This window comes from Heterodontus francisci, chromosome 12 (genome assembly GCF_036365525.1).
Source record: "Heterodontus francisci isolate sHetFra1 chromosome 12, sHetFra1.hap1, whole genome shotgun sequence".
Lineage (NCBI taxonomy): Eukaryota > Metazoa > Chordata > Chondrichthyes > Heterodontiformes > Heterodontidae > Heterodontus > Heterodontus francisci.
The window spans coordinates 86,501,267-86,521,740 of NC_090382.1; the positions used below are offsets into that span (position 1 = coordinate 86,501,267).

At 43.6% G+C, this 20,474-nt stretch overlaps 1 protein-coding gene across 13 annotated transcripts in view; it reads right to left on the bottom strand.

Moving 5' to 3' along the window:
- The window catches only part of LOC137375975 (uncharacterized), a 169,098-nt gene that overhangs the window by 16,313 nt on the left and 132,311 nt on the right, over window positions 1–20,474 (bottom strand). For 11 of the 13 annotated variants that reach the window (XM_068043797.1, XM_068043800.1, XM_068043793.1 and 8 more), the window contains 4 exons: window positions 16,218–16,332; window positions 16,013–16,117; window positions 13,134–13,337; window positions 3,285–3,334 (listed from right to left, as the gene is read on the bottom strand). In XM_068043797.1, coding sequence (XP_067899898.1) covers window positions 3,285–3,334; window positions 13,134–13,337; window positions 16,013–16,117; window positions 16,218–16,332 — 474 coding nt within the window. Of the gene's footprint in view, window positions 1–3,284; window positions 3,335–11,546; window positions 12,564–13,133; window positions 13,338–16,012; window positions 16,118–16,217; window positions 16,333–20,474 lie in introns of those variants that run through there. The other 2 variants (XM_068043806.1, XM_068043805.1) reach the window with 2 other exon arrangements.

Genomic DNA, 20,474 nt, shown 5'->3' on the forward strand with positions numbered 1-20,474 from the left:
ATCAGTGTTCTTTATTCATAAGCCCTTTCACTGTTAGGAGTGAATCACTTTACTGTTAGTCAGAGTTACTGTTCATATGTTCCTTTTGGTTTTTCCATCCATTCTAGCATTCTATAAATGAATATTGCTTTGATCTCTTTGCTCCATTGAGAACTTGTTCCTTTAATTGCTTCTCTATCCTAAACGTAATTTCCTTCGCTGAAAGAGCAGGGAATTGATGTATTTTCACACCCATACCAAGGCCACTCCTTATCTGGCAAGAGAGTACCTCCCCCTCCCTCGAAAGTTTCCTTCCTGCCTGTGGGCAAGTGTCTGAGCTGTGCCAATTGTCTCTTCTGCCTCATAGTCCAACTGGAACCAGTTACTTGCTGTGCAGGGACGCGGAACTGAACCCATATTTTTATGATTGGTGGCAATTTAAATGAGTCTCATCATCAGGGTGCCTGAAAAACCAGTTACATAAAATGTTTAACATGCAGTGTTTTCATGAAAAAGTATTGGCCACATCATCTGTTCAAAAACAGACATAATCACATTACTTATGCATGAAATCATCAGAACTATAATGATGCAGTTCTGGCTTGTTTCCCTATCCAAATAAATTAAAGTTTATCAAACATTTCTTCATGGTGACAGTATGCTTTCTTCACAACAACTTGAGAGTCAGATACTGCTGATAATATCATTTGGGAGTACAGACTTGGAAAAGTAACATGGCTAGACTTGGAATAGCTCTGAATTAACAACCACAAGTCAGTGCTGACGCATTCCTGTGTTTATGATTATATGCCCATTAATGATAATTCAGTACCCTGACAGTTTCACTAACTCCTTCAAGCTAGTACTCACAAGATTCCAAACATAAATGAATTTTCATAAACAAAAACGGATGGAACAAAATAAAGAGATTCAACTTAATCATAATTCTTTGTAAAGTAATTTGTTTTAAAAATCAAGATAGTGAGCTTCACTTTTCAAAAAAATATTAAACAATAAGTGAAAAATCAGCACTGCACTGAGTATCCCTGAGAGCTTGGGAACAGCACTAAGTTGAATGATTTAGAACTAGGAGAGATGAGTTTGTATCCCAGTTTTCATAGAATCCTACACATCTTAGAAGTCACTATTCAACCCATCATGCCTTTATTGGCTCTTTGAAAGAGCATTCCCATTAGTGCTACTCCCCTATTATTTCCCCATATCCCTGAATATTTTGACTAACATTCACATTCCAGTTTAACCTTCAAATCAAGGTTTGACCATTTTGAACTGACCACGTGATATCAAGAAACGACAGAAGGCACTGGATACTGCAAAGGCTTTGGGCCCTGACAATATTCCGGCAATAGTACTGTAGACCTGTGCTCCAGAACTCGCCGCACCCCTAGCCAAGCTGTTCCAGTACAGCTACAACACTGGCATCTACCCGGCAATGTAGAAAATTGCCCAGGTATGTCCTGTACACAAAATGCAGGACAAGTCCAACCCGGACAATTACCAGTCCATCAGTCTACTCTCAATCATCAGTAAAGTGATGGAAGGTATCATCAAGCTGCACTTGCTTAGCAATAACCTGCTCAGTGATGCTCAGTTTGGGGTCCGCCAGGGCCACTCAGTCCCTAACCTCATCACAGCCTTGGTTCAAACATGGATAAAACGGCTGAACTCAAGAGGTGAGGTGACAGTGACAGGTGACAGGTGCCTTGACATCACGGCAGCATTTGACCGAGAATGACATCAAGGAGCCCTAGCAAAACTGGAGTCAATGGGAATCGGGGAAAACTCTCCGCTGATTGGAGTCATACCTAACACAAAGGAAGATGGTTGTGGTTGTTGGAGGTCAATCATCTGAGCTCCAAGACATCACTGCAGGAGTTCCTCAGGGTAGTGTCCTAGGCCCAACCATCTTCAGCTGCTTCATCAATGACCTTCCTTCAATCATAAGGTCAGAAGTGGGGATGTTCGCTGATGATTGCATAATGTTCAGCACCATTCGTGACTCCTCAGATACTGAAGCAGTCTGTGTAGAAATGCGGCAAGACCTGGACAATATCCAGGCTTGGGCTGATAAGTGGCAAATAACGTTCGCGCCACACAAGTGCCAGGCAATGACCATCTCCAACAAGAGAGAATCTAACCATCTCCCCTTGACATTCAATGGCATTACCATCGCTGAATCCCCCCCCTATCAACATCCTAGGAGCTACCATTGACCAGAAACTGAACTGGAGTAGCCATATCAATACCATGGCTACAAGAGCAGGTCAGAGGCTGGGAATTCTGTGGCACATAACCCACCTCCTGACTCCCAAAGCCTGTCCACCATCTACAAGGCACAAGTCAGGAGTGTGATGGAATACTCTCCACTTGCTTGGATGGATGCAGCTCCAACAATACTCAAGAAGCTTGACACCATCCAGGACAAAGCAGCCCACTTGATTGGCACCCCATCCACAAACATTCACTCCCTCCACCATCGATGCACAGTGGCAGCAGTGTGTACCATCTACAAGATGCACTGCAGCAACTCACCAAGGTTCCTTAGACAGCACCTTACAAACCCACGACCTCTACCAACTAGAAGGACAAGGGCAGTAAATGCATGGGAACACCACCACCTGCAAGTTCCCCTCCAAGTCACACACCATCCTGATTTGATACTATATCGCTGTTCCTTCACTGTCGCTGGGTCAAAATCCTGGAACTCCTTTCCTAACAGCACTGTGGGTGTACCTACCCCACATGGACTGCAGCAGTTCAAGAAGGCAGCTCATCACCACCTTCTCAAGGGCTAAAGGGATGGGCAATAAATGCTGGCCTAGCCAGCGATGCCCACATCCCATGAATGAATTAAAAAAAAATTCGTAGAAGTAGTGAAAATAACTCAGAAGTTAGGTCCTTTTCCATACACTGGTGTTTCACCAACATCTGCCTAGATATCAGCAGGCTGGTTGATCTTATCTTCCCAACCAAGGAGGAAAGCACTGATACATGGTCAAGAGAAATGTGCTCTAACTTCTCCCAGAAAAGGCCCCTAATGACCTGGTCAGTCTGTTAAGCTTTCTAATCATATCCAGCTGTTTATGCATGATATAAGGTTAATATATTATCAATGTTTTCCCTTTAATCCACACATGAATATTTGAAGCATGAAACCAAGTAAATGCTTTGTTAAGCAGCATTGTTCCTAACATTCCTAAGGTAAAATTAATTAGGTGTTCATGCAGATCGCTGACTGTGTTTGGTGCACTGTGTGTGATTTTCTGAGGAAATTAAGTACTTACGTTTCTTCACCAGACCGAATGTTCTCATACTTCACACTCCTTTGCTGAAGCTGTAGAAAAAAACAAATGTTCCTTTAATACCTTGGACAAGACTGTGTAAGGCAGTTGAGAACTGAATTTGATTAGCAACTACATCTTTCTTAAAGGCCAGCTCAAGTCACAAAAGAAAAACCTGACCCAAACCCGACAGAACCACATGGGACCCGAGCCCGACCCGGCCCAAGTCCCTCCATTTTCCCCCCGAGCCCGACCTGACCTGAACCCGATCCGACCCAAGCCCGACCCGACCACAGCAATGTTCCCTTTACTTACCTTCCGACTTCCAATCTGCCGGAAGCTGCAGCATGAGCACGATGATGCCATAGAGACGTTCACTCCCTCACTGCGCAGACTCTGTTTCCCTGCTTGATGCCCGGGACTCGCAGCTCAGGTAAGTTTTTGACTTTTAACACTTGCCTTGCTGTGTGTGTCCGACCCGAACCCAGCCTGACCCGGACCCGGACCCGGACCCGGACCCGGCCCGACTCGGACCAGGCCCGACCCAACCCGACCCAAGCCCGAAGGCCGGACCCGGAAGAGCGGCCCGACCCAGACCCGACACATGTCGTCGGGTCCCGTCGGGTTCAGGTTGGGTCGCAGGCCTTTAATCTATCTCAGGAAAAATATCATATCTGAGGTTTAACATAATTTGAAAAAATATATTTCAATAAAACTGCACTCTTAAGTTCTTTGCATCACTGAGCGAGACATCAGTGTATGTGCCATACGAACATATGAACATACAAATTAGGGGCAGGAGTCGGTCACTCGGCCCCTCTGCCATTCAATAAGATCATGGCCGATCTGATTGTACCCCCAATTACCATTCACCCCCTTGCTTATTAAGAATCTATCTACCTCTACCTTAAAAATATTCAAAGACTCTGCTTCCACCGCCTTTTGAGGAAGAGAGTTCCAAAGACTCATGACGCTCTGAGAGAAAAAATTTCTTCTCATCTCTGTCTTAAATGGGCGACCACTTATTTTTCAACAATGACCCCAGTTCTAGATTCTCCCACAAGGGGAAACATCCTTTCCGCATTCACCCTGTCAAGACCCCTCAGAATCTTATATGTTTCAATCAAGTCGTCTCTTACTCTTCTAAACTCTAGCAGGTACAAGCCTAGCCTGTCCAACCTTTCCTCATAAGACAATCTGCCCATTTCAGGTATTAGTCTAGTAAACCTTCTCTGAACTGCTTCCAAAGCATTTACATCCTTCCTTAAATAAGGAGACCAATACTGTACACAGTACTCCAGATGTGATCTCACCAATGCCTGTATAACTGAAGCATAACCTTCCTACTTTTGTATTCAATTCCCCTCGCAATAAATTAGCTTCCCTAATGACTTGCTGAACCTGCCTACTAAGCTTTTGCGATTCATGCAGTAGGACACCCAGATCTCTCTGCATCTCAGAGCTCTGCAATCTCTCACCATTTAGATAATATGCTTTTTAAAAAATTCTTCCTGCCAAAATTGACAATATCACATTTTCCCACATTATACTCCATTTGACAGTCTTTGCCCACTCACTTAACCTATCTATATCCCTTTGTAGCTTCCCTATGTCCTCTTCACAACTTACTTTCCTACCTATCTTTGTGTCATCAGCAAATTTAGTAACGTACTTTCGGTCCCTTCATCCAAGTCATTTATATAAATAGTAAAATGTTGAGGCCCCAGCACTGATTCCTGTGGCACACCACTCGTTACATCTTGCCAACCAGAAAATGACCCATTTGTGCCTACTCTCTGTTTCCTGTTAGCTAGTCAATCTTCTATCCATGCCAAAATGTTACCCGCTACACAATCAGCTTTTATTTTCCCTTATCAAATGTCTTCTGGAAATCTAAGTACAATACATCCACCGGTTCCCCTTTATCCACAGCATATGTTACTTTTTCAAAGAACTCCAATAAATTGGTTAAAGATGATTTCCTTTTCACAAAACCATGTTGACTCTTACTGATTACCTTGAATTTTTCAAAGTGTCCTGCTATAAGGTCTTTAATAATAGCTTCTAACATTTTCCCTATGACAGATGTTAAACTAACTCGCCTGTAGTTTCCTGCTTTCGGTCTCCTTCCCCTTTTGAATAAAGGAGTTACATTGGTTATTTTCCAATCTAATGGAACTTTCCCCGAATCTAGGGAATTTTGGAAAATCAAAACCAAGGTATCAACTATCTCACTAGCCACTTCTTTTAAGACTGAAGGATGAAGTCCTTCAGGACCCAGGGACTTGTCAGCCCGCAGCTCCAACAATTTGCTCATTACCACTTCCCTGTGACTGTAATTTTCTTGAGTTCCTCCCTCCCTTTCATTTCCTGATTTACAGATATTTCTGGGAATGTTACTTGTATCCTCTATGGTGAAGACTGATGCAAAATGCCCATTCAATTCATTGTCATCTCCTTATTTTCCCTTATTAATTCCCCAGACTCACTTTCTATAGGACCAACACTCACTTTGTTAACTCTTCTTTTTTTAGGTATCTATAGAAACTCTTACTATCTGTTTTTATATTTCTAGCCAGCTTTCTCTTGTACTCTAATTTTTCCCTCCTTATTGATCTTTTAGTCGTTCTTTGCTGTTTTTTATATTCTGTCCAATCTTCTAACCTGCCACTCATCTTTGTGCAATTATATGCTTTTTCTTTAAGTTTGATAATCTCTTTAAACTTTTTAGTTAATCATGGATGATGAGTCCTCTCCTTGGAATTTTTCTTTCTCGTTGGAATGTATCTATTCTGTGTACTCTGAAATATTCCCTTAAATTTCTGGCACTGCATCTCTATTGACTTATCCCTTAACCTACTTTGCCAGTTCACATTTGCTAGTTCTGCTTTCATGCCCTCAGAATTGCCCTTATTTAAGTTTAAAATAGGAGCCAGTGAGTATCAGGGTTGTCATAATCCCGTGAGATCTCAATGACAGAATGGTTGGATTGCAAGAGTCTCACAAATACTTCAAATTCTCTGTCAAAATGAAAGAAGTTATATGGCAACAGTGTAGGCCAAGTTACCCATAACGTACTGGCATTTGACTTACCAAAGCCTATAACCATTTCTTGCACGTTGAAACCTTTTATTTTATGTGCCTGCATCAAGTCTCAGGGGAAGACGTGCTCAGGTTTCCATGTCTGCCAAGCTGTACTGAGTTATGGCCACAAATAGTAAAGGGCTGCCATTTGTATCTGCAGCAGAGTTGTGAAATTTCATTCTCATTCAAAGGGAAAGCACATTCTACTGACCCGTCACTTAATTCATAACATGTATAATGGAAATCATTCACACAATTACTGGTGTTGTTCAGACATCATTCGCTGGAATTCAAATAGTTCATTAGGTGAAACCTGCAAGCTAAAATTTGAATACAGCTTCACCTAACATGGCAACATTAAGTTTACACTCCACTGATATTGCAAATTGGAAAAATAGGTCATGGGCAGAGTTTGCCAATTAGGGTATGCAAGACACATACCGTGGCCTTTCACAGTCCAATTTGACACAGGGGCCTGAAATAGGCCTTGAGCCCCCGATTTGCACATGCAATGAGTCTAATGCCAGTTTCTGGAGCAATCTCTGGGCACTACTGACCACCCCTAAGTGATATGGTGAACAACATTGAATAAGCATGTTCATGCTCTCTGTAAAACAAGCAATCCAATTTCTAGACCACAGCATTTTTGTGCTAAATTGTTGGTGACAATAAAATGTTCTATTTTTAAAAATTGAAGATAGTTACTCGATGAAGACAAGTTTAGGCTGGTGGTGGGGGTGGGGGGTGGGGGGCACGATGCCCTCAAGGTCAAACCTGCTGATTAATAATAAAGCAGGGTTGCTGGCACCTGTGGAACCATACCACAGCACAGTGTAACCAGAGGATGAGAGAGGGCAGATGCTATGATGGCATCATGTTTGGAAAAGAGATAAAGATTTCTTAATTTCATAAACTCAGCTAAATTCTTTTATTCCTCAACACACAAAATATAATCAGGTTCACTGACAGTTGGCATCAGCTTTCAGAGTTATGATCACAACTGGGTAGAAAATATGTTTTTGGCTCTTAAGTTTTTTTTCTGTTTGTGATCTTAGATTAAATTGCTGAATTAACTATTTAACTATTCGTGTGGTATGAAGATTTACATACTGGTTCACTTTTATCTGCAGTTTGTATTAATCTAACGTTATCCAAGCATAGCTTTTCTTAGCATAACTATGTATTTATCATGCGTGGGCTGCAGCACAGCGCGCATTGGCTTTATTTTGTTTGAACTTGAGTAGAGAATGGTTCAGTGCTGTGTGATTTTTAGACAAAAGCTCAATGCATTAACTGAGTACCCAGTAAAACATAACACAGGGTACAACCCTCCCTAAGAATTAGAATATGTAACAATAGCATATAAAAACAGAATATTGGAGTGTTAGGAAGGAAGAGATGCTCCAAAATGCCAGTAAAAATTTATATGATATAAAATCATATTTGTAATGCACAACTCCTATCAACCTTGTATAAACTCATTGAAAAGTCTGTGGAAATCAGGAATTAATTTCCATTCTCACATGCATAGTACTAAAAATGTATGTTTGTGTGATAATGTTCTTTGTGGAAGCATGACTCTTGTTGCAGGCCAGCTGTACAGATGTGTGCTATTTTCTGAATCATGAGCCATGTCCAGAAGGGATCGCCCTTGTGACGCCATAGCCAGCTTGTAACTTGGCAGCCTGATTGGAATAAAGGCAGCTCCGAGGGCTGGGGCAATGTGACAGCTGGCAGGATAGCGCGCACAGATCTGCATGCTGCACTGCCTGTGGTCACAAAATACTCTGTGTTAAGGAAGTGGAATCTCTTTTGATTGGTGAAGATGCCAGGCCAGTGAAAGGGAGCATGCAAGGCATAGTGTGTGCATTCTATTGCAACTTGCTCCCTGTCATGTGGGCAAAACCTAGTGCTCTTTCGTCCTGCTTTGCTCTGTCCATAAGGAAGGAGATATAGATGTTCCTTGTGGCATAGACAGCCTTGCTGACCTTCCTGTTACATGGGTGTACAGTGCACTGTGAGATGTCATCCTGTTACATGGGTGGACAGTGCACTGTGAGATGTCATTGATGTTACCTGTTACAGCCTAAAAAGAGTCTGTGGCATAAAAATTGAGGGCTACCTTGACCTTGAGAGCTAAAGGCAGTGCTGCTCATACCCTAGTTTAAGGCTTGAGTTGTGGCTGCAGCAGATGACATAACTCAGCGATAGCCTTCTTGGCAAAGCAAAGGCACCCAAGACATTGCTCCTAAATAAAGGTAATATTTGCAAGGTGCTGCCTGAATACTTAGTAAGGGTATACAATACTTAGTGTTGTCTTCCACTAGTCATCTGGACCGGCTACTTCACATACAGAAGGTCCTTGGGTATGTGACCACTTGATGTATTGCCAGCACAAATGTTGACCTGTCTACGTGTAAATAAGAGCAAACACCAATCTGAACCTTTATGATTGCTATATCAATTACATATAATTGTGTCAAAGATAAGCTACAACAATGAGATTGTTATATTTTTCATTTAGTTACTGTGACTCTTGTCAATGCTGGATGGGGAAATATGCATGACCTATGCTTTACTGATCAGAATAAATTCAAGCCTAGAATCATCAGAAGGATGAAAAGCTTATTGTAGCCTCAGTTAACCAGGGATTGTTACAGACTATTTCCTAGGTTTAGTTTAGGGATAGGAATTCAGGTATCCACTTTAGGTTGCAAAACTTTTAATGGTTTTTGGTTCACTTCTTCTGTTGTTGCCATTCTCTTTGGCTGGGCACTTCCCTGGTGCTACTTCACTCCGCTGAAAGTGCAGCGGAAACTCTGTTTATGCCGGTACGAGGAGTTTCCGGTAAAGTTAAGCCAGGAGCAGCTCTGAAGAAATTCCCAGCCTTTATTGCCTAAAATTGTTGTGCATAGAGAGAAAGGTTTTGGGGACCTCTTATGCTGCTCTGTAACCATTTGCTAGAAGGTACTTAAAAATTACCTGGCTTGACTTTCTATGCTGCGCCTCTGCCCTCCCACCCACAACCTTCATTGCACTTCTGACAGTCATACCAAATTAAGACTTTGTTATGTGGGGAAATAGTAGGTGTGAGCCCATGTCCTTCCATTTTCTGATATGCTGCATTTATAAAAATGCTTCTGATTGTCCTTTAGGCACTTTCAGCCTTTCAGATTCAAGATTGATTTCAACAATTTCAGATCATAACCTCTGTCCCCATTTTTTCCAGACAGCATCTGTTGGTGATGATTCTGCTATTCCCATTTACACCTCCTCCAGACTCAGCTTTTGATGACTTCCTTGTCCCATTATCATCTCCTTTTGTCTTCCATCGTCATCTCCTTTTCCCATTTAATATCTCCTGCCTTCCCTTCTGTTCTTTCCTCCCCTCCCCCATTTCCCTGCCTCTGTGCTTGCTTAAATCATCTCTAATTTATTCCAGTTCCGATAAAAGATCATTGACCTGAAACATTGGGCAGGATTTTCACCCCAATATGGGGGCAGAAACGGAGACAGGTGGGTGCGTAACTTCGTGCCGCCGGCTGACGTGCTGGTGCCAGCATCATCCTGCCTTTGAGCCATTTTCGGGAAGGTCATGTCAGGGCAAGTGGCAGGTAGCTAATTAAGGTGATTAAGAGGCCAATGATCCGGGGCTGACTGGAATTTTCTAGTCGGCCTGTGGACCCCCCCTGCCGCGTTGGCAGCATGGCAGGTGCCTGCAGACGGCTTCCTGGTGGATGACCATTACGCCAGTGTTCCAGTAAGAACTTGAGGCTCCCCCTACCCAGCCTACCGGGTCACGGCTGCGGCCACGCTGCCCTGTGGAGGGGCACCCTCTCCACAATGGCCGAACTTAATTGGATGCCAAGCCCATCCTCTGGCCATTAGTTGGCCAATTCAGGCAAAATTTATGTTGATGATTGCTCTGGACTTGGTGCAAGGCCTGGATTCACATTTGACCGTGACATAGGCGTCCCGACCCAAAGCGGAAAATTCTGCCCATTAACTCTGTTTCTCTCTTTCCAGGTGCTGCCTGACCTGCTGAGTATTTCCAGCGTCTTTTATTTTTATTTCAGATTTGCAGCATTCACAGTATTTTGCCTATAGTATTTTGCTTTTGTATTGATTGTCAGATTTGATTAGTAGTTCAACTGGCCAATCCCTGGACACATTAAGAAAGGGTTAGAGGTAAAATCCTTGGCTTCCTATCGAGTTAAGGAATAAAGGAACAAGCTCTGTGAACTGACAAGGAAACCCAGCCTAAGTCAAGAAAGCTCACTCATTAAGTTCAGGATTGACTAGTTTCAGAGGACTGAATTTTTGTTTACCTGACTTGCCAGGAGTGGGTAGGTCAGAAAGTTGCAGGGAACCTGCAAGTCAGGATGCCCTTGCACTCTGTGAAGTTTTAACTTGGTAGCATGTGCGTGATGTCATCAATCGTATTCCGAAGAAGGGTCACTGACCCGAAACATTAACTCTGCTTCTCTTTCCACGGATGCTGCCAGACCTGCTGAGTGGTTCCAGCATTTCTTGTTTTTATGTCATCAATCGTTTCCCTGCCTGGAAGCCAGCCTGAATGACAGGCTTGGATTTAGTCAGATGCAGAACCGGTTGGTGTCGGCCGCAGGCAATATATTGCACGCTGGGGTAGGAGGGCCGATCTTGGGGGGGAAAGGGGACTGCGGGGGTGTGGGAGGGGTGCAATCTGGGGGGATCTGCCCCTAGAATCTGGGGAGGGGAGGTCAGGGGCACAGGGGTGGTGGTGGTGGGAGGGATTTGGTGAGGGGATTGGAGAGCTGGAGGGTGAGATCGGAGGAGGTGTGGGGAGGGGCAGAGTTTGGTGGTCTCTGGGGATGCCTGTGGGGGGGGGGGGGGGGTGGGGGGTGGAATCAGAGGCCTGCGGATGAGGTTGGAGGCCTGGGGCAGGGGAGAGGAATCGGAGGCCTCGTTGAGGAAGATGGTTGGGGGTGCCCGATCGTGGGGGATTCTTAAGGCAGTCATGCTGGATCCAGGACGTAGCTGTAAAGACATTCACCTCCTGCGACCGCCAGGTTCCCACCTGGTAGCTGCCAGGTTTCCAAAACATTCTTATTTTTTACATTATGTGGAATGTTATGAAAATAAATTGAAATAGTGTGAGAGTTCCTATAAGATGTTGCTTTATTGCTTCACTTATTGCGAGTAAAGTAAATCAGCCAGATCATTTACAATTGATCTTATCTCACTGAAGTGTTCATCAAAGTGCCTTTTGGAACATTGGAGATGTACAGATGGTGACACGGGGTTATTACAGTATCCAGTTCATACAACAAAAGCTATCATTGTTTTGATCCCAACTCACATTATTGTGGGACTAGATTCTGGGTAGTAATGGTAAACACCTGAATTATTTATTTACCTTTTCTATTGTGGAAGCATTGCCAGATATCAAAACATATTGTTGAAAGCATAACTCTCTACTGAATAATGAAAAGGGCTTGTCCTTATATTCACATTTTGATGATGTTGTGAGCCCACAGTTAAAATACAATGCAAAGCAGCAGCACTTTGACACCTGCTGTCAAACTCAACTTATTGAACAATATAGATATACTGAAGGGAATCTTTGGCATAGTGACATATTTTATTGGAATGGTTAATGGCAGTCCAAAAAAAGACTTTGGGCTAATAGCATCAAAAATAAGAATATCAAAAGCAATGAACAGAAATTAGAGGCTGAATCATGTTTTTACAGGCTGATCACCAGAACATTCTTTCAAATTATCACATTTTGAAAGAGAGAACTTGCATGTATACAGTGCCTTATTATGTCTTTCAAATAAACTCTACAGTGTTATGTGGAAAAGTACAACAGTACAAATGCACAGTGTAACAAAAATGCTGAATTAACACTGTGGAATGTTACGTTCCTGCCCCATCTAGTTAATCAAGCTCTTGATTACAAACTAAAACTCGAGATTGACATAAAAATATAGCTACATAACCTCAGATTATTGGCATACATACATAAGTACATGATACTTATGCACATCATAGTAAGTGTCTTAGCACTAAAAGTTTGTTATTGACATTTTAGTCTCCGTCTTCTCAATTGTTGTTTGAAGGGACGGGTTTCTCCTCTCCACTGATTATTTTCCTTGATGTTCCAAAGTCTCACTTGCTTCTTCCATTGAGAGACTGGGTGGCCAGGATGGCCTTCTGCCAGATTTTTATGAATAGTTATTTTGGGTAGCTGGCAGGCAGGCAGTGTACAATAGTAATTTAGAAATGATACTCTCATCTAATTCATTTCCCCACCCTACAAGGCAACACCATGCTCTTCATTTGAAAGTCTAAGACTCAGATCTTAAGTTGATTGGTCCAGGGGATGTGGGAGTGGGCTGGGGGTAGAATCTTCTTCTCCCAATCCCCCACCCTCCATAGTGCTGTCTGTCAGTGAACAATACTTATGCTTGATAAACAAGGGGGGGGGGGGGGCGGGTGGAAGGTTAACGGGGGTAGGTGAAAGTGTGCAGTAATCAGTTCATCCATGAACTTATTGAATGGCGGAGCAGGCTCGAGGGGTCGAGTGGCCTACTCCTGCTCCTAATTCGTCTGCTGCCTCAGCCTTGTCTGAATTGTTAATCTTTGTTCCTGTGTGGTGCTTATATACAAAAGCACTGGAAGGTAATAAAGTGCCTCTTGTCAGAATTACTATAGCTTTCACTCTATCTTTTTTTCAATTAATATCCCAGACATCAAGTAAAATCATCCCCTGTGCCATCTTACCTGCTGAAAAGGCCTCTGGGAAGCCATTTTTATTTTCAAATCACTCCCAGATGTTGAAAGATCTCGGCAAAAGACAGACTCATCTGATGGTTTTCCAATGACTTCAACATATGTGACAGGAAATATCCCTTTCCGATTTGTCCCAGGGTACTTTCCTTCATACCAGTTCTCATCTATTCTCCGGAGCAGAACTACTGTCTGATTCTGAAATAAATCATCATTATTTAAAGCTACAGTACAATACATGGACCTCTATAACAGATATAGACAGCTTGATTCATGGTAGTTACAGCCAATGTATTTAACATAAATCTAACTTCAATTTTATCACATGGATGCATAATCCCCCATCCTTTCACATTTGATCAACGATACCTCGCCCCCAATTGCGATGACTTTGTGAGATGACCTTCTGCTGTGCCTTGCTCAGGACTGTGGTTCAAACATAAGAAAATATCAATTTCTTCAAAGAACTAATTTTCTTCAGGTTCGTAGTCGTGATTAAACAATAATGTAACTGAATGCAGACTGTAGCTAGGAATGGAGAACAGGCTAGTGGAACCAGTAGGCTTATCCACATATTTTCTGTACAGTCCATGCTTAAGTAGAATGTTGTTGCCATGCGTTCCATGGGCATAATTTTCAACTGCTGGCTGCCTGTTTCTCCCCTGACAAAAATCAAGGTGGGAACCATGACTCCCCCATTGATGCCCAAGGCCCACCTGATGCAATTTTCACCCACCTGAAACAACAGGTAAGCTGCTTAAACATGAAAATCCCATCCTAAAAGTAGGACCCCTATTGCACACGCTACAGAGTTGTACCAGGCACTGAGTAACATAATTATTGGTCCTTAAAGGGACCGTTGGAAGCCACTCAAAAAATGCCCCAGGAAACCTTTTTTGGTGTATGCAGGAGGAGTGGGAGTCAGCTTCGCAAAAATCTACTGCGGGCCCTTCAACATTTCAAAATTTCAAGGAATCACATTCTCCCTGACTTCGCACCTAGACCAGCTAGCTGGTTCCCAAAACTGGAGCGGGGTGCTGCTTTGGCACCTGCAGATCGCCAGGAACATGCTAGTGTAGTCCAGGCCTCAAAATAGCTCAGGCTTCACACCAGCACGAATGGATGGACTGAGTGGCAGCTCCACTGACTTCGCATCTGCTTTTGGCACAAGTAGAAAATTACCCCCTCCCCCAATCACCACCCCACCAACCCGCCCCCCTCCCCCCAATGCCCATCATCAGGTTTCCATTTGGCATTGTTGGGGGTAGAATTATTAATAGTGTGATTCTGTCATCAATACTGCATTTACAGCTAAAAAGAATTTATGAGGAACTTCCGTCGAATCCTGTCAGGACATCTGCAGCTTGAAACAAGTATCCTGCAGTGTGTAGATAGCAGCAGATGCTGTAAAGTTCCCTGGCAACCTCTGCAGCTGAGTTTGAAGCAGGTCGGACCAGCTGACAAAACTACAAAAGCTGATATTCCAAAGGAAAATCCTTGAATGGACATGGCTAAATTACACTTCCTAGAAAAAATATAAAGATAGAATGCTAATGGTGAAAGGACTGAAGCCCAGACTTTGAACTTTTTTTTTAGATTAAATCTGAAAATTTCTCCACTTCCTTTCATACAATCACAAAAGTACCTAAATAGCCAAAACCAATGCCTAACTGTCTAGGGACGTGCACTTCTAGCTGCATAGGTTTACATGACTAGAATATCACAAAACATAGCTGTTAAATAATTGATATCTGGTAGCATTATGAAGTAGCTCTCAAATGTGGAAAGTTACATGGGAAACAATGATAAATTAAAGAGAAAAAAGGTAACATATACACCAGACTGGATAAAGATGGCAGGTTTCCTTCTCTAATAGGACATTAGAGGACTAGTTGAGTTTTTATGGCAATCCAACAACTTCATGGTCAATTTACACTGATTCCAGATTTTTAAAATTTAATTCAGATACTCAAAGTCCCATGGTGTGATTTGAAATCACATTTTATATATTACTAGTCACGAACATAACCACTATACTTTTTATTCGTTCATGGGATATGGGCATCGCTGAAAAGCCAGCATTTACTGCTCACCCCTAATTGCCCTTGAGAAGGTGGTGGTGAGCTGCCTTCTTGAACTGCTGCAGTTTATGTGAGGTAGGTACACCCACAGTGCTGCTGGGAAGGGAATTCCAGGATTTTGAGCCAGCAACAGTGAAGGAATGGCGATATAGTTCCTAGTCAGGATAGTGTGTGACTTGGAGGGGAACTTGCAGGTGGTGGTGTTTCCATACATCTGCTGCCCTTGTCCTTCTAGTTGGTAGAGGTCGTGGGTTTGGAAGGTGCTGTCTAAGGAGCCTTGGTGTGTTACTGCAGTGCATCTTGTAGATGGTACACACTGCTGCAACTGTGTGTCTGTGGTGGAGGGAGTGAATGTTTGTGGATTGGGTGCCAATCAAGCGGGCTGCTTTGTCCTGGATTGTGTCAAGCTTCTTGAGTGTTGTTGAAACTGCACCCATCCAGGCAAGTGGAGAGTGTTCCATCACACTTCTGACTTGTGCCTTGTAGATGGTGGACAGACTTTGGGGAGCCAGGAGGTCAGTTACTCGTTACAGGATTCCTAGCCTCTGACCTGCTCTTGTAGCCACGGTATTTATATGGCTACTCCAATTCAATTTCTGGTCAATGGTAACTCCCAGGATGTTGATAGTGGGGGATTCAGTGATCATAATGCCATTGTAGGTACGAGTGGTTTTCTTTGACTTTCCCTTCCAAGTTTTATAATGCCTTTGTATATACCAGGTTTTGTTCCATAAAACCCTATAAAATCATCAAGACCTTTAATTTAAGGCTAGATCAGCATGAGTCATTTACCTTTTCCAGTGGTAACTCTATATTAGTCAAGGCAGCAAATCTGAATTTAGCGATTGCAACTTCATCAAGTGCTTCTTGTCTGTTTGTCTGTAGCTCAGAAACATGCTGACAAAAAAGTTGCAATTAGGAATAATTTAATGCAGATTAAGGCCTGCATCTGAGCTTTATTTTTAAAATGAAATGAATGGATTAAATTTTCTCCAACCTCAACATAGCAAATTGGGATTAAGCCTCTGTTTCCATTGCATTCGCCTTCATACCAGTTGTGATCCCTCTGTCTGTGGATGAAGACAATGTCTCCCTTTCTGACAGGCAATTCTCTGTAGAGATATTATTGAATTTCATGTGATCATACAATTGAACTTTGAACGTTATCATATTACCACATCAAAAGAATCCATTACTTGGATATGGATTCTCTCAGATGTGCTTGCCAGCAATTAAAGACACAAACAGTTTTAGTGCATGTTCCCCAATATAAAAAGCTGGTGTGCTATTTTGGAATGTTATTAGGGAATGCATCCAAAGAAAAATATGCCAATATTTCTGATGAAAATATGTGGATACATAAAGTGGGTGGCCAAAACCCCATTTTATAGGCAATCTTGTGATTTGGTCTCTTGCCCAGTACGAACAGGGCCCAAAGTTTTTTCACATAGGGCCTCTACAGTCACCTTGCTGAATGAAGATATTTTCATTTCATGAGTACAGGGCAGAAATGAACAGAGGTCATGGAAATGAAAAACTAATAAACGATTTATGTTCTGAACTAAATACCAATCCTTTTGTGGAGTTGAAAATAGTTGGTAAATGAGATATTCAGTTTCTTTCTCTCTAGTTGCTGCTGCATCATCAGGATCAATCAGTGGCAAAGGAAACATTTAATTTTTAGTAAGCGAAGACTGATTGTATTCCATATCTCTTTAACTTTATTAAATCAATCACAATATTAGCTGGATTATAGCTGTGCATATCCAATATATTTTATGGCCTATGTGTTTTATATATTACATTTGCATGCTGTACTTACATACATGATAATTATATACATGATCATGATAAACGGCAACTACCATTTTTAATAATCTGACTATGACAGCCCTTCTCTGCTCCTCCCCACAGATGGAATGGGCAAGAATTGTGAACATGGAAAGGAAGAGATTTATTTCAAAGGATCAAAGTCTAGGATTCTAAGTCGGGCAGCCATAGTTTCTTTGACTCTGTTATACACTTGAAACTTCATTCTGTTTTCTCCTAAATAGATGTATAGATGTAATCTCCCGCCATGAACTTGCTAATGAATTGCAAGGGTGGATCCTCTGACTGCCAATATGTGAGGCAGCACTTGCACTATTAGTTACCAATAGATGTATCTGGGCAACTTTACTCACCTACTTAAATTATTTTTTAAAATTTCTCCAAGAGTTTGGTGTAATAAACATTACTATTGAACATTCAAAGCTCTACATTTGTGCCTTAATAATATTTCTGAACTGATCTTACTTCTCATATTGTTGGTCCTCTTTCAATTCTTCTTACTTTCTCCTAACCTCCTGAAAGTGATAACTCATTCCCAATTCACTGTGTCAGCCTGCACATTGGGTGTAAGCAGTTGGTTTACCTACTGAGTAATGGTGATTGAAGTCTGCCTCAGCTTTCAACAGAAGCAGACTTATTGCAATATCAATAGAACAATCTATAGATTCCTACCAACCACCATAACCACCACTTAGGGGGACCACCACCCTAAGGACTGCAGCAATTCAAGCAGAAAGATCAACAACACCTTCTCAGGGCAACTACTAATGGACAATAAATGTGGAGTTGACAGTGCCATCCAAATCCCAAGAACAAAATTAGAAAATGTAGTCGGAGTGCAACATACCTGGCAGGGGTGAGACCATGATCAGTGGCGTTTGATCCTGTTCCAGGTAAGTTTTGAGCAAAATGGCTGTAACCAATTCTAGAGCTTCAGGCCAGTGATTGCATAACACCGTTCGGGTGGTGGTGAAGGATAATGAAGGAGGTGCACCTGTTGACCGTACCTTTTTCATTAAGAAAATCTTTATTGATTGCTGTGGATTCCAAGATACAAACATCTTCTGCCTGCAGGACATCCCCAGCAGTGGATATTTCAATGTGACGTTCAAGAATGTGGTGAACTGCATCAAGTTCCTGAAGGTGTTCTAGGAGAGGGAAACCAGGCGCCGCTGTCGATCCTCACAGTGGAGCCACTCTTCATGCTGCCAGCGCAACGCAAACGGGTGGTGACAACTCCCATGATCCTGTTGTGGATGTAACCAGCTTCCTTGCCAGGTTTGTCGAGGTGGCCGGGAGCAGTACTGATGACAAGGACATGTTTGGGATTTGGACCAGTACGTGGCAGGTCACGGTGACCTTGAAGGTAGATGCCACTTGGTCTACGCAGGCAGCCCTGAATTTGTTGGATCTGTGACAAATCTGGTCATGTGGCGGCCAACTACAGCACAGTCGTCTGCAAGAACTGCAAGAAGAAAGGCCATCAGACCAAGGACTGTAAACAGAGTAAGTGCTGCAACCTGTGCGGTGAGGCAGGCCACCTCTACAAAAGCTGCCCCAAACGCTACCTCAGTTACGCACAGGCGGCAAGGTCCAAGGAAAGGCCAAGAGAAGGAATGGTGAACGCGTCTGGTTCCGGGGAAGGAGACAAGCAATCCTCCCCGCAGCGAGGAAAGTCCATCTGAGAAGGAGAAGAAAGGGGAGGCAGCTGCAACCAGTGACCCAACACCTACCCCGTGTCCGGAAACTCCTCCTCTACAGACAGAATCAATGGAGAAAGAGGTAGCAGATGGACAAACTGGTCAGTGGCAAGTGGTAAAAATGAAAACCATAAAGAAGAAGCCTCCAAAAAAGGAACAGGTCACCACCCAAACCATTGGCAAGAGGAGGCTACCGTCTGAGACAGACTATGGTAGCTCCTCCTCACTGGACGAGGAAGGGCCAGTACGACCTGCAAAAGAAGCAGCAGAACTCAAAGGAGCTGGAAGAACAAGCCCCCCAGCTCTGGGGCACTGGAAGCTGTGACGGGTCCAGTGCGCCCAATCCCAAAACGCCGAACCCCGCGCACCCCAGCTCAGGGAGACCGACAGTAGCGAAGCGTCTGGCGCACTCCAGCTCTGGGTAACCGGGAGCAGTGATGTCTTCGAGGAAGAATAGAGGGGAAAGACACCACCAGCAGAGGACAGCCCAAGCCTTGCTGCCTACAAGACCCCTCACCAATGTCACCCCAGCAAAACAAACCCCCCCCATGAGTAACCAGGAGGGGTTTCTGAGCCCAACGAATGTGAAACAGTTTGTGTACACTCTGGGTATGCAGGAACATTCCCAAGGACTGGGACTAGCAAGGACACCTGGTGTGGTAAGCAACATCCAATTTTAAAATGGGTATAAAGATTGCTTCGATTAACTTGCGTAGCATTAAATCCACTACGCGATGTGGTTCAACCTTGGACTACCTCGCCCAGGTCAAAGCCAACACTCGGTTTCTGCAGGAGTGTGGAATTCCGCACCTCAGCACCAACAGGCAAAGGTCGCGATGGTGGTCCCACAGGACATCAATATGGTCAGGGGGAAATGATTCCCGTTCCTCCAGCCTGGGTATTCTGCTGCGGGGAGGCAACTTCACCATCACCAAAGTTAAGGAGGTGGTGGGCAGTCGTCTCCTCATAGCTGATGTAATGTAGAACAATGCTCCGCTCTGGTTAATCAACGTGTACGTCCCGGTTCAATGCAGCGAGCGGCTGACAATCCTCCAGCAACTCCCACTGCTGCTGGCGACATCCAGGCCGGTCATTCTTGGTGGTGGCGTCAACTGCATCATTAATGCAGCTGGACGATCCAGCAGTGACGACAGAAAACTGGACGCTACGTCCAGATTCCTAATGGAAACAGTAAAAGATGCCAAACTGCACGACATCTTCAGCAAGCCTGCAGACGGAGCGCAGCGTAGATACACCTGGTCAAGACCGGACGGGTCTGCCGTTCCAGGATTGCCTTCCTGTTTGTGTCCCATACTTTCACGGTCAGATCCACCGACGTCAAGCTGGTGTTCTTCGCTGATCACTGCCTCTTACTGGCCGACTGTCACTAACAGGACGACCAGCGGGTTGGTAGGGGGACATGGAAGCTGAATGTTACACTGCTAACCCCAGAGAACATTGAGGAACTCAAAAGGGATTGCAAAGATTGGAGAATTGTGAAACCCCTCTATGAGCCTCTGGTGCACTGGTGGGGAGTGAGCAAGGTGAACATCAAGAGGTCTTTCATCCTCAAAGATGTTCAGAGGGCAAGAGAGAGAGACAGAGAGAAATGTCCCGACTCCAGAAAAGAATGCAAAACTGCTCCGGCTACAGTCGATGGGGGTCAAGGTCAAGGAGGACTTCCATGAGGTGAAGAGCCAGCAGGCCTCGCTCTTTGCCATGGA